Raw genomic sequence first — 14,606 nt, forward strand, 5'->3', positions numbered from 1 at the left:
ACTCCTGGTTCATAGGCTGATGCTCAACCACCGAGCCATGCCAACCAGGCTGGAATCTTTACTGGACTGGACTGGATAGTCTAATTGCCTTACATAACCAATGCAGAGAAGTAAAAACGGTTAGTCTCTGAGGCCTCTGGACCTACAATACCAAATTCACAGCACATGTGCACGATACACCATTTACTCACCTGGTGTGTCACACGAGGTGCACTGAAGGGTGAGCCGGCTGTGCGAGAGGCCGGCACCACGGCAAAACAAGCGGCCGCAGGTACACACCGACAGGGAACGAGAGTCTTAATCCCTTTGTAACTGAAAGTCTTTTTAGAAAGTTTTGCTTTGTTATTCTCAAACACTGTTGTCAATAATGCTTTCACCTGGGTCCTGCTTATGTTTTAAAAACACTCTAAATCCGACTTTCCCCAATAGGGTAGGAGGTTGGGGAGAATTGGGGGGTGGGGGGGGGCGCTCATCCTGTGCTAGGGATTTTACAGATCCGCTCTCAGTTCATCTTGACCCTTACCCTGTGAAATATGCTATATCCATTTCACAGGACAGAGGATCCAGGCTCCAGGAGGTGAGCGGATTCCGCCGAGGGCCACAGAGCTGGGGAATGGCAGAGCCGGGACTCCACCCTGGGCTGCGTTACGTCTAAACTCACGTTGCTTTCAGTTGATCCAGTCTTAAACTAGCTAACACTTCTCCAAGGAACGGTCAGGCAAGCCACACAGCAGGGACTTTTAAGTGATCGTTTTGTGTCTGAAGCCAGTATTGGAGAAGAGGCACGGCGTTGTCGATCTCCTGATCCTGACTCTCACCCCTTTGCTCCCAATCCTCTCCCCTCCTGGTTGCCAAAGACTCTCCTCCTCCCCTGGGCACTTACTTCTCTTACCCTGACGACGGAGTTTCCCTTCTCTCCCTATACTTCTGGAACTGATGAACAGAGCCACGCGATGCTGGGTCAAGTACTACAACAGTATTAGCTCCTAGTCATGCTCCCACCACGTGACAGGTGGCTGCATTTTTACTGCCCACGTTTAATTCCCAAGATTGTTGACACAAATTCTAGCCACGTGATTGGATGAGCTGGCTGTGACACGGGGCAGTATGTACCTATGTATCTATGTGGCCTGAAGTAGTAAGGAAAGAATTCTGAAGCAAGACCTTCCGCAAGTGTGTGTAAAATACACCTCATGTGTGATGGTCACAAGATCCAAGTTTTAGGTCGCTTCCCCAGGTGACGTAGTTCTAACGCAGCATGGTCTAAATCACATGTGTCAAACACAAGACCCGCGGGCCAAATCCGTCCCGCCAGGCCTTGCAATGTGGCCCGCACCGCGCTGTCATCACTGCACTCCGCTGCGTTTCCATCACAATGACAGTTTATGACTGTTCAGTAAACCATTCGGCCCGCGATTTAGGCTGGATTTTAGATTTTGGCCCCTTCTCTGATTGAGTTCGATACCCCTAGTCTAAATCATTCAGCAAGCTTCACCATAGTGCCTAAGTGTCTAACTACTGGGCTTCTCTCCCTCCCACCAAACCTGACTATATATAAAATTATTAACCGCCTCCAACAAAATATGAAGATGCTAATGAATGAAGGCTCAAAGGATATACATATTTATTGGAGAATGATTCCTAAAATGTGTGTGTTATCCCACGTTTTTGACTAATCAGGTACAAAGTAACAAACACAGCATATAATTTCAGAAAAACAACACTAGTATGACTGCCAAGAAAAAGGGGTAGGATTGTGAGTAACCCCTAGAATCACATAGTTTATGAGACCCACTGTAGAAAGTGCATTTTGCACCATGACCTGTCACTCAGTCCATAACAAGGAGTTTCCCAAAGCAGCGCTTACCATCGCTCTGTGCAAAGTTCTGTTATTTCTCTATTTCCTTTCTTAAAATAATACTTAGGGGGCTCAACAGAAGTGATTTCACGATACACGAATGGCTCAGACGCCCCCTCTGAAAACCCCATGTGCCAGCGGACTGTCCAATCCTCTACCGTCTGCATCTTCTGACGAAGGCAGACAGGATTGATGGACTGTGGCATTTTTTTCCGATGAGTTCTGCCAAGCCTCAGGACCCTTCCAACTAGCATTCTGGGCAGCAAATATCAATTGGAACTGGGACGAAGACAAGACACGGTCACTGAGCTCTGAGAGGACAGGGTGCAGAGGTGGAACAGCTACATGTGGGATTTGCTCTCTTTGCAGCCCTGGAGCTTGCTTAGAGTCTGGCTCACAGAAGCACTCAGAGACCCATCGCCAAGCGGAGTCATTAAATGTCCCCTCAGATCAGAGGGTGAGTGTGGGCTCCTGACGTTCCTCAGTGCATCCCCTCTCCCCTGCTCTTGGCTACTCTGCCATCTGCATGCAAAGCTTTCAAGATCCGGTGGTTTTGAGTACTGTATGTACCCTCCCTTCTTTCCAAGCCCCGTCTCGTAATGGGTTTTCTACTGGATGGAAAGCATCTCTGCTGCTTTCAAAGACAACTAGTTTATCCTTGAAGTGGAAAACCACAGCAGCGCTTCTTGGTAAACGGGTCCTGGAAGGAAGGAGGAAGACGGACGTGCCAGGACTTGGGCTGGATGCTGATGCATCTTCCCACCTCCACCTTCCAACACCGCGGCCGGCTCCACATTATTACCCCCATCTTCCCGGTGGGGAAGCGAACCTTGAGAGGAAGAAGGCGAGGTCACACAGCCAATATCTGACAGAGCCAGGATTACAACCAAGGTATTTCATTGGTCTTTTCATTATTCCTCAGCTGCTCCTGAAAGTGGCGCATTAAGTCACAGAACAACAACAACCAGAAACCTTTGGATCCCTTCGAAGTGTGTGACTCTAACAGGTTATCACCCTGGAAAAATAAAACCCACACCTTAGGAATATATTTCATCATGTAACTTTTTTTTTTTCTTTGCCAAATCCTCGTGAGTTATTCATTGCTGGGTATGTTTTCCTTGGCAGCTTAATCTTGGCTCAGGCATAAGTTTTTACTGTACAGCAATTCAAATGTGTTAAGTCCTCTATTACACAGGGAAAAAAAGCATGTGTATGTGTGTGTGTTTACAAAGTATAAAATGGAAAATAGATGAATTGGCGGTGTGGATGGGGCAGTTAAAAAAAATGTTGGCCTCTTGGCTCTCACCAGCAGCAGGGGAAGGAAATGGAGCGGAAGAAAGCAGCACAGGTCAAGTTTAACTCACATCCACCCCCACACGAGTACACATGGCTTGATATAGTCACAGAACCTTCAGTGTGTAATTTGCCCCATCATGACCATGAGTCACTGTAGAAGTTACGATAGAGGCTGTTCGAGAAAATATGTTTCTGCTATAAGTTTACAACAGCGGTTCTCCACCAGGAGCAATTCAGGGGGCATTTTTGTCCATGTCGGCAGACATTTCTGTTTGACACAACTGAGTAAAGGCCAAGGATGCTGCTCAATATTCTACAATACACGGGACAGCCTTCCACAACAAGAGATTATAAAGCCAAAATGTTAATCGTGCCCAGGTTGAAAAATCCTTGAGGTACAGGTGATGTTGTAATTACCTGAGCAACACAACTACTTTACCCCAGCTGCCTCTCTGGCCTCAGTCTCCTCATCTGTAAAATGGAGACAACAGTATCTACCTTATTGCTTATTATGAAGATTACATGAGTCTTATCATATAAAGCATTTAGAACAGTATTTATGACAAAGTAAGTGCTCAGTAAATGTTACTGCTCTTGTTATCATCATCACCACCACCACCAGCATCATCCTCCTCAATCATCAAAGCAGTATTTTTATTAGCCAGATTCTGGGGGAAGGGAAGGAATTTTGTGGCCAAATAAGCTTGGAAAATAGTGGACTAACATCAGACAGATTTCTATATTGCAAAATTTCTCAGAATCTTTAACAAGCAAAAATATATGGCATGTAGAATTTTCACAACTGATCTGGCTGCAGAACCCTGCGCAGAATCTTGCAGGATCGAGCGCTTTAGGAAGAGGCTGGTGTAGTGAAAGGGTGGTGGGCTGAGAATTTACAGACAGAATTCGGTTCTTAAGTCTACCATTTACCAGCTCTGAAGCCTAGGTAAGCCCCATGACCCAATAACTTCTTCACTAACAGGAACTTGGGCCCTCCCAGTTATGAAAGGTTCTGACTCTGCTACTCCGGCTGCATGTTGACTATCATTGGCAAACCTCAAAGTCATCAATTATCCGATAACAATGACACTATGGCCAAGCCAAATCAAGGGCTGTGACAAACACAGGCCAGTCACGTCCACCAAACCCCTGTTACTAAAGAAGCTCAAATAGCCAACCCTGGGAAATCAAAACGAACATGATGTACACAATAAATGCTAGCTTATTTGTTGCTGTTGTTTCTGCAAAGTCAGCCTCATCTTCTAAGCAGGAAGTGGAGCTAACAGAAAAGAATATGAGAACAATAAAAATTAGGTTTCCACCACTCAAACTGAACACGGGTGTAAACCACTCAATGATCTCCTTAGGATATTAAGTAAAACCTGCAAAGAACATGACAAGACAGAATTGCTGTGTGAAGGAAATAGAGGATCTTGTGACCATCACACATGAGGTGTATTTCCAGCATTTGCTATTATTTCTGGAAGTTGGTTATACTACTGGGAGAGAAAGATGCACAGATATCAGGCATCAGGCGAGCGCCCTGACAGAGGTTTTAACCAAGAGCCATGGGTGCAGGGTAATCTTAGTCATGGCCATCTTTATAAGTCAAAAGCACCATGGCAAAACCACAAACAAAATTGGAAAATTACGTGCAGACATGGATCTTCTTGTTTGGGTTTCCAGGTGAACATTCCTATTGCCTGCTGTTCAGACATGATCTACAGGTGTCAGGAAGGAGGGTATGCAGGCAGCTTGTCATTCACTCTGATCTTCACCACTCAGTGTGTTTGCACAGCCTGGCCCGAATCCACCACGCATGACAGAGGTGACATGGGGTGGAGAGATCTGCACTTGTATAGTCCAAGACACTGTTCCATTATACCAAGACTATAAGCTATTTTAATTTTCATAACTGGGACTTCTCACTCTGGGGGCCACTATTGGCCATGGTTATCTGAGTAGCCAGTGTACAGTTCAGTCCTCTTTTAATACCAGTCTCTGGTGAAGCCCACAGGCCTCAGAGTCAGATTAAAAACCTCCAAACAACATTAATCACGACCCTTTCTGCATCTATGGACCCCTTCTCAGATGAAATGCATAAAATAAGGCGTCCCAGATTACAAAAGAAACCTGTTCTATTGAATATATCTAAATATTAACATACATTTAGTAATGTATGTAATTCTTTAACATCCTATATAATAAAGAGCTAATATGCTACTTAGACCAAACAGCAGAACGACTGTCTTGGACAAGTGTCCGGATGACCTTCCGGACGAAGCCGGGTTTGCAAAGGCTGAGCCTCTTGCACAAATTTCGTGCATCTGGTCGCTCTGACCCAGACAGAATCCAGCATTTGCTATTATTTCTGGAAGTTGGTTATACTGTTTCTATGTTAGTAGCTTTTTTGAATTCCAATGATTTCTTGACACATTTCTGGCCATCAACTTGTCTGTTTTGGCTTTTTCTTTAAATTACTTCAATTTCAGGCAACTGTCCATCTGTGTTAGTCCCTGTTTCCCATTCCAGACACAAGAGAGAGAATGGCTTCCTATTTTCAAACTACTTTAAGAATATTCTTCTGTCCAAAATCTCTTTTGCAATGTTTGGATTTGCTTGCGTTTGGTGTTGTCCCAAATATTAATTTATATCATCTTGTATAACAACCCTCTTGCCGGGAATATAACCACTTTGCTTCAATGGGCCTCAAAAGAGGAATTCTGATGAGGAAAAAACAAAACAAAAACAACACACACACCTAAAGCTTTAATTGCTTTTCCTATTTAAACAAAATATTTTTTCCATTATGAAATTTATTTTTTATAATTTTACTTTCTTCTCATGTAAATGTAACTTGTCTAATTTTTGTCTTTAACATTTGTGCTTTGACCTTTGGATTCACTGTAATAAATTTTTTTTTTTTTGCTATTGAACTTTCTTCCCTGCATTTTAATCCTTATTTTGCTCAGCCTGCAAACTGACTCGGTCTACTCTTTAGGCCTCTTCTGCTCTTTTCCTGAGTCCCTTTGCTGAACTTCAGACACTGCAATAAAAGAGCCTTCGCAATCATCCTGCACAGGAGAGCAGGGTTTTTAACCTCTAAACCATAAACACTATTCCCCACCTCCTCTGCCACCAGTGCGAGCCTTGCGAGAGGCTGGGGGTTGGGGGGAGAAGGGAGAGCAGTGCTCCAGAGAAAGATTAGGTCCAAGGAGTGCTGACCTAGAAAGGGAAGTGAGAGGGAGGGAAGAACAAAGGGAGGAAGAGGTAGAGGGAGGGAGGCAGACAGAAGTAAAGATAGTGTGTCTGTGGGATGGCAGTGCCCTCCCCTGGGGAGCTCCTCAAGGCCCCTGGAAGAGGCAGAGTGACAGGAAGCCTTGAAACGTTGCCCGTGGAGCTTTAAGATGGAGAGACTCTTAGGCAGCCCTGAAGTGTGCCCTCACTTGACACATCCAGAGCCCAAGAAACTTGTCTGCAGCCGCAAGTCAACACAACACTAGAGACTCAGACATAGCATTCAGGCCTCTGCCCCAGGCTCAACCCTCTCTCCAGAACCAGCAAAGCACCCTTTTCTCCCTCCTTGGCCTGGGATCTCTCTCTGGTGGGTGCAGGACATGAATTGCTTTCTCCACGCCCACGTTCCTTCTGGCGGGCTCTGACGGTCCTCCCGTCCTCACCGCTCCCAGAGGCTCCGCACCCACCCAAAGGGTCCGGTGTGGTAATAAAGGAAAGGGAACGACCATGTATTCAACCTCCACAACGGAGGAGGATGTCACTGTTTCCATTTCACAAAGAGGAAACCGAGGCTCACGACTGTGCAAGGTTGCCATGAGAGGTGTGCTGCCCACACGCACGGCAACTCTTCAACACGCAAACATGTAGTAGGACGCTCACCGGCACAGAAATGTTTATTCCCTTATTCATTGTTGTAAAAAACATTCACTGACCACCTCTTACGGGGAAGGGGTCCCAGTGGCTTTAACGATTCCAGTTCTAGGGCCGTGGCTCCAAAGCCCACAAAAAAATTACGTGGATGATTCTTTTGGAAAAGATCTGCAGGAAAAATTTAACAATCCATCTGAAGTACTATGAGGTTTCATAAGTTCGAGACACAATGTATTTCTCTTAGCACAAATATTACTACCAGAATAATCTATGTCTTTTGCCAGCCTTGGACATGAAAACTTTGAACCAGCTTTAAAAATGAAAGAAGAAAAAAAAAAAAAAGTGCTCTAAAAGGGGACATTCAAATGCTATACAAATGGCTCCCAAACAGGTTTTTGTTATTTTGGGTTTTTTTGTTTGCTTGTTTTTTCACAAATATTCTGCTTAATGATTGCAGCAGAGTCATTAAGAGCAGAGGCGTGGGAAGAGAAAAGACTGAGGTCTGAATTCCGGAGCCGCACCATTCACCAGTTGTTAGGGCCCTTTAATCTCGCCAGGCCACAGTCTTCTTGTTTGTTAAACAAGAGCAATCATGGCACCTAGATTGTAAGGCTGCTGGGAAGATTACTGCAGGTAATACAGATAGCGCACATGGAACAAAGCACAGCGTGCAGGAAGTGATGGACAGAGAGCGCTCTAACTGCCTTTGGTATTATGGCTCTGGCAATTAGAAGCATTGGACACATTTCATTTTAATGCTGCTTTTGAAAAGAGATCTGGATGAAGTTGACAGACTACCTAGATTTTGGGAAACAGTTTTGTGTTCTTGATAATTTGAGCATGTGCTCTAAAATAAAAGTGGACAATAATAAATTATGCTGTTCCATTTATAGTTCAGTATTCCCAGTATAAATTATGTTATTAGGTTAGCTAATATAGCAAACATATAGGAACGTCTATTATTCTGAAATAGGTAGCTGTCTTAGCATTTCTACCTTAATACATTTTGCAAAAAAAAGTTCTACCAACATGTATTAGTATAATTAATCCACCTTCAGAAAAGATTTACTTTTCAAATCTGTTTTTTAAGTTAACTGATTTATAATTAGCATTTTTTCATTGCTTTTTTTGTGTCAATGTGTTAATTTTAAAAAGGAAATACAGAACATTATCTTTTAACAACTGCTAAATACATTTATTTCAAATGGAAACTAAATTTTGTTAAATATTTTGATCATTCTGTCATTCCAATCGATTTATTGTTATTTCTCCAGAATTTGAAAAACTACAGGCACCGATGATAAAGATTATGTTAAGAATTAATTCTTGAAAAAATCCAGTTGCTTAATCTTTTATATTTTCTTCTATTACCTTCCCATATAGTCTTTTTTTTTTTTTTTTGTCTATTAAGATATTTCAGTTCTTCTGGTTGAAAAACAACAAGCCACTAAAAAAAAAATCTTTTGGCTAATTTGATTTATATTTAATAAGACTAACATGCCTTATTATAGTTTTCCTTTTATATGAAACTAGAGATTTGTTTGCACATATTAAAAAAAGCATGATAAAAATTTCAATTGTTTGGTTTTAGAAGTAATCAGAATGCTATTTACCACACCTCAGTCCAGGCACAAACTTGTACTATTAGTAGCAAAACTTTTACTTTGAATTACAATTCACAATTCAAACAACTGTTTGTCATGATTAACAGTTAATGTGCATATAGATATTCATTTTAAAATAAAATTAAAGTTATTCTTTCCATTTAAAAAGCATTCTAACCCCAATTCCAAAACCAAAAAGAAATAATAAAGCAAACTATTATAGAATCTTATCATTATTTGGGTGCTGGCAAGTCAAACTATTAAACTATTAAAGACAAGCTATAAAGCGCATACTGTTTGTCTTGTTCCTCAACTTCATATCGTTCCACTCTTGCTCATAAAAAAGATATCAGTTTTGAATCATGGCACAGAATGTGAAAAGGAAGTGTCAAGCGGCAACATTACCGGCTAGTTTACTTGAGAACCAGATCTAGTGAAAAGCCAGTTAAACGCTCATTCCAAAGACTTCACTCACGAGATGTGGATTTTACCACAAAGAGCTCACTCTTTTATTGCTCTAGTCTTACGGTTGCTCCTGTGAGACTTTTTAAAATGAAGCTAATGAAGTTGCGATTGTAGGCAAAAGATCGGGTTGGAAGAGGGAAAAATTACCGGAACCCTGTAGAGTTATTCAACAATGACGTTATGACTTGAATTTCCACTTAAACATATCCTGGAACTAAAAAAAAAAAAATAAATTCTCAGGTGGTCTAGATCTTACTTATTTGACTTTTTGGGAGACCAAGCCTTTGCTTGCATCAAACCTTTGGACTCTCCAAAATAGTTTCACCTCAAATGTACAATAATGTTGGTCTTGATTGGTCATTACATGCCACCTTTAGGTCAGTGAGAAGAGCACGCATACCACAAGTGTCTGGAGCAGGCCCTTCTGAGTTGATATTTTCATCTTCTTTTATACATATCCAGTTTACTAATGTGGCCAAAGTCCACCCAACTTGACAGAGATAACTTAAAACACTGACTGTCATTGTTTCTAGACCTAGATCATTCCCTTTCCTGCTATTTCCAGAATCAGGAGTATTCTGAGCAAAGAACTTAGATGTACAATTACAAGGGACAACAAGGGACAAAACCCAACAGAGAAAAATGACTGCTACCTCAGCAGCAATGGAAGAACTCTTATGTGACCGAGGCTATAGCATCTCCATCCCTTTAAAATTTACCATTGTACTGTACTTTTTGCCTCTTCCAAATTGTAGAGGCTGAAAACACACACACACACACACACACACACACACACACACACGAACAAGAGAACTACAATACAAACTCTAAGTAATTCGAAAACTAAGTGAATACCCTAAACACACTTCTGAGCTGCAGTCTCTTGAATGCTACCCACCCTGGAGGACTTGTAATCAAATCATATTCTATCTTTTTTTTTTTCTTCCCCCAATTAGGTTGAAAGCAGTTTGAAGAAGGCTACTGCCTCTACACAAATGGCACTCATTTTCCCATTTGGGTCTGAGCCTTTTAACTTCAGCTGCGGTGCCCCTGGCCAGGAAGTGGCGCCGAGTTGGACAAGACTAAAAGGCTTCATGGGTTTGGTTTGCTGTGGATCGTGAAGTGGGCTTTGCAGATGGCAGAGACACCGCTTTCCTCCTGCCAGCACTAACTCGCTGGAACCAGGGTAGAAGGGCTGAGGGGAATCCGACTCCCAGAACTTCTCTTCTGGTCCTGAATCCAGGCTGACTGGGAAGAGCTCTGATCAACCCACGGAGCTCATTTTATTAGTTTTCTCCTCGGCCTTTCATCTCAGGACCCGATCCTTTGTCAGAAGTGGCACAGATACAGAAATGGAAGCCAGGCCCCACACTACTTAGCATACATGTCCCCGAGGCCAATAAAATAGGCATTTTTCCTTTTGCTAAAAGTGCAATTTGTAATTAATACAACCGTTCTTATTTTACTCAAATGATTGGTGCAATCTGGGATGTTAAAGAAATAGTCCCTCAAAAGAGGCACTCTCTGAAAATCACTTATTTAGCTGACTTTTATAACACATTTCATTTATGAATTGGGCTCAAATGTTGAACAGCCTGGAAGATGGTATTTAAACAATATATAGTAGGTTGTATGTTTGATAAAGTCATGATTAAGAATTTTACAACAGGATTTTCCCCTCAAGTCTGCTATATTTTAATACACTTAAGTACATACTGGCTAAAATGTCAATTATACAATAAAGTAGAAAGAGCTAGGAAATCTGATTAATATAGATAGATTCTGATCCCAAACTTGTTTTTCTTCCTTTCCCTGCTGCAAACCAAAGCACGCAGATACCATAATCATGCTTGGATTTCCCCCCGCTTCATCTCAATTCTCTTCAAAATTATTTTGATAATTTTCTGGACTTCTCACATAAAATATGGTGAGTGGGAAGTGTCAATATCCATTAATAAAACAGGCACATTAGGATACTTATATTAAATCAAATGAAATAACTGATTTACTTGTTATACATTTATGTGTGTGTGTTTTTTTTTTTTTAAAAAGGACAGTTAAAAAGCTTCAGTGAAAATATATTTTACAATACAAATATCAAATTTCACTGTTTCTTATTTAAGGTTGATATATCCTAGATTCAACAACTTTTTTCTTTCTAGTCTATAGGAATATGTTTTAATAGAAAATAAACTTTCTCACTCCTATACATTTTAAAACACTTGAGAGATTACTTCTAAGGAAACAGTCTGTTAAATATATCGAGAAACTGTTAAAACATAATAATTGATTCTTTTGTTAATTTACTTTATGGTTCAAAAAAACTGGAAAATAACCATAAAAAATTACTCTTTAAGAATCATACCATTACATGTATTCAAAAATGTCTTCACAAGACATTTTGACTTAAAAGGTAGATATCCCTGAAATGCTAATAATCAGGGATTTAATCTACTGCTTTTTTATAGTTTAAATTTGTTTAAGAGTGTTAATATGTTGAAACTACTCAGAAAAATTAAACAAAGAAAAACTGGCAATTTTATTAAAAAGTTAATGACTCCTACTGTCATTAAATGTCAATGTTTCAAGCAAAAGACATCTTATAAACCTACTAACAAAGAAAAGAATCATTAAAGTAAATGACTTAAAAATGTTCTGCATTGTCCCATACAGCCATTAAAAAAATTAACTTCAACTTCAATTTTAAGGCAAATCAAGATAAATATATTTCTTAATTTGATAAAACATCATATGCAAAAGAAATTCTTCTATTTCACGCAAGTTAACACTGTTTACTTGAGAATGTGAAACTTACAAGTGTGCATTCTCCTTAAACTTCTGAAAGTAGAAGGTGTGGCAAATGTAGGTTCACAGTTGCGAGTACAGGAAACGCAGAGTTTATTCTGGTATTGTTATTTACTGATTATTGTATTATTTCCCATATATACAACTAGAAGCCTACTTTTGCCACACTTTGTATAATGTGTAATTTTATGCTACCTTTTTATTTTACTTACTCAAGCATTTTCATAGCTTCAAGAATAACTACCTAGTTATTATTACATTGTGCAAACATGATAGCCTTAACTTTTCTTTCCACTGCACTAAAAAAAACCAAAAAACACAAGGCTCAAGAAGAAACCACTTTATCCCTCATTCTTAGTCATCTCTTTTAAACTTCAGAAACAGCCAACAATCCATGGTATCAGTCAAGGGCGGTATCTGTGATCCACACCTTTTCAGGACGGTAGAATTTCACCCGGAGAAGTTTCACTCTGTCCTTTTTAAAAGAGCTACTTGACTTCTCCACACGTTCACCTAACATGTACGAAATACCCACATTACAGTAAGGCCTGAACATGCACAAACAACAAACACCACAAGCTGATAATTCCATAAATCTGATAAACCTATGAAGATGAATAAAAATAGGGGAGGGAGTGCTTAAAATTCAACTTAAGATGTGTTTTACATCATAAGTATTTTCATAAGGCTGTTACAAGTTAAAGAGGAAAAGGGGATACTTAAACCACTGTTATTTTTATATTTGTCTCTTAAAAATCAAGATAAAGGCCTTCACTTAGGGATTAAAGTCTGGAGACAATGAGAAATAACCAGGATTAGATTTGGGGGGGAAAAAACAAACAAAAAAACAACAACTTAAAAGTCTGTCCCTCCTCCAAACAATCACAAAACTCCCTAACCAAATATACCTAAGTTTGTCATTTGTAAATCATTTTTTTTAAAAAAACCAATCCAAGCAACATTTCTTTAAAACCAAGTATAAAACAGAGTATTGCTTCAATTTCTGTCCACGAGAGAAGCATTTTAACGCAAGAAAGTTCTTAAGAAACTCCAGAGAGACAAAACAAGATCCTTTTCCTAATTCCATTTCAAAACTGTCACGGATCCCGTGCAGGAAGGTGGAAAAAGAAAGGCCGGATCCCTGAAGCCAGAGGTCCGGAGCGGAGCGGGCGCCTGGCCTCGGGCTCAGCGCCGGCCCGGGTGCTGCGGGGCCGGCGGCCCGTCACTCCCGGTCCCCGTTCCCGCACCGCGGAGACAAAGGCGGGCCCGCGGGGAGCCCGCGAAGGGGTCGCTTAAGTTTCCCTCAAACTTCTCCGCTGCCCAAGCGGCGCCGAGACACCCCTTGGGCTGTCTCTCGCTCCTGCCATTGTCTCGCTGCAGGATCAAAGGCTCCTATTTGAAGCGAAGCTCTGGCCGGAACACCCAGGACCTCACAGAGCATCATTCCCCCACCTGCCTGGAGCGAAAACAAATCCTACCCCCACTATAGGGGCGCGTAACAAACCCGCCCGAACTTCCCTTCCCTCCCAGAGGGGAAAGCGGGGGCCGGGGGCAGGGATGCCATATAGACTAAAGGGGCTTTCATCCAACGGGGGTGATTGCGAGCGCTGGTCCCATCCGCTCACGACCGGACACACCGCTCCTCCTTCAGGGGGATCAGGGGAAGAGAGGGGACCTGGGGCTGGATCGGAGATGGGGCCAGGGAAACCGCAGCGCCCCGGGCTGGAGGAGGGAGAGGTGGTTCTGCGCGGAGCCCGGGCCGCCGAGCCCGGGCATCCCCGCTCCGCCGCCCGCGCCCCGCGCGCCCCCGGCTGTGCGCCCCGGAGCCGCTTCCCAACTCCGGAGGGACGCGCCCCGGCCCCGCGCCTCCCCGCGTACCTGCGGGTCCGGCCGGAGAGCGGAGCGCCGCTCGGCCTCGCTCCGGAGCCCGGGCAGCGGCCGCATCCCGCCGGCCTCCGAGCCCCGCAGCCGCCGGCCGCCGCTCCCGGATCGGTCCGCGCGGGCGGGCGCTGCGGCCGGGAACGCGCGTCTTTCCGTGCAACCTGCCGCCCGCGCTGCGCCCCAAGGTGTGCGCCGGTCGGAGCCGCTCGCGGGAATCCCGGGGTGGGAGAGGGCGTCCCGGCCCCCGATCCCGGCCTCCGGAGGCGAAGAGGGCGAGGGCGCACGGTCCGCACCTCCGCCTCCGCCTCCGCCTCCACCCACACCTGCCGCAGCCCGAGCCCCGCCGCCGCTCCGCCCGGGCCCCGCCCCGGCCCCGCGGGCAGGAAGGGGAGGGGAGGTGCCCGGTCTGCGAGCGCAGGCCGAGCGGTGCCTCCTCCTGGGGGCGGGGCGGGACCAGGGTCTCCCCAGTGCAGGATTTGGGGGGGAGCAGTAGCCACCACGGTCCCCTTGGATGCGGCAGCCTTTTGCGGGCGGGTGCCTCCCGCAGAGAGTCAGCGCCAAGGATGCCCACGTGCGCGAGCCGGACCTCTGCGGTGCACATCCCTCCTCCCCCTTGGCTCCCCAATCCTTCCAGCTTTGCAAACTGCACAGCGGAAGTGCCTCCCGGGCCGGACCCCTGTGTCTTCTGCAAACCTGGCTGGTTGCGCGGGCCACGAGGTGAAACTAACTATTGAGCAAGCAAGGGAGTGTCCTTCCCTCTGCAGCGGACGCTCCTGTATCTCGGTGCTTCGAGGCCTGTCTCAGATGCC

General features: G+C 43.8%; 1 protein-coding gene across 1 annotated transcript in view; it reads right to left on the reverse strand.

Annotated features, from left to right (window-relative positions):
- The window catches only part of LOC123652175 (translation initiation factor IF-2-like), a 163,307-nt gene that overhangs the window by 10,963 nt on the left and 137,738 nt on the right, over positions 1–14,606 (reverse strand). Inside the window, exon 2 of the mRNA XM_045580297.1 lies at positions 13,795–14,146. Within this exon, the coding sequence (XP_045436253.1) occupies positions 13,795–14,146 (352 nt within the window). The remainder of the gene's footprint in view (positions 1–13,794; positions 14,147–14,606) is intronic.

This window comes from Pipistrellus kuhlii, unplaced genomic scaffold (assembly GCF_014108245.1).
Source record: "Pipistrellus kuhlii isolate mPipKuh1 unplaced genomic scaffold, mPipKuh1.p scaffold_m20_p_12, whole genome shotgun sequence".
NCBI lineage: Eukaryota > Metazoa > Chordata > Mammalia > Chiroptera > Vespertilionidae > Pipistrellus > Pipistrellus kuhlii.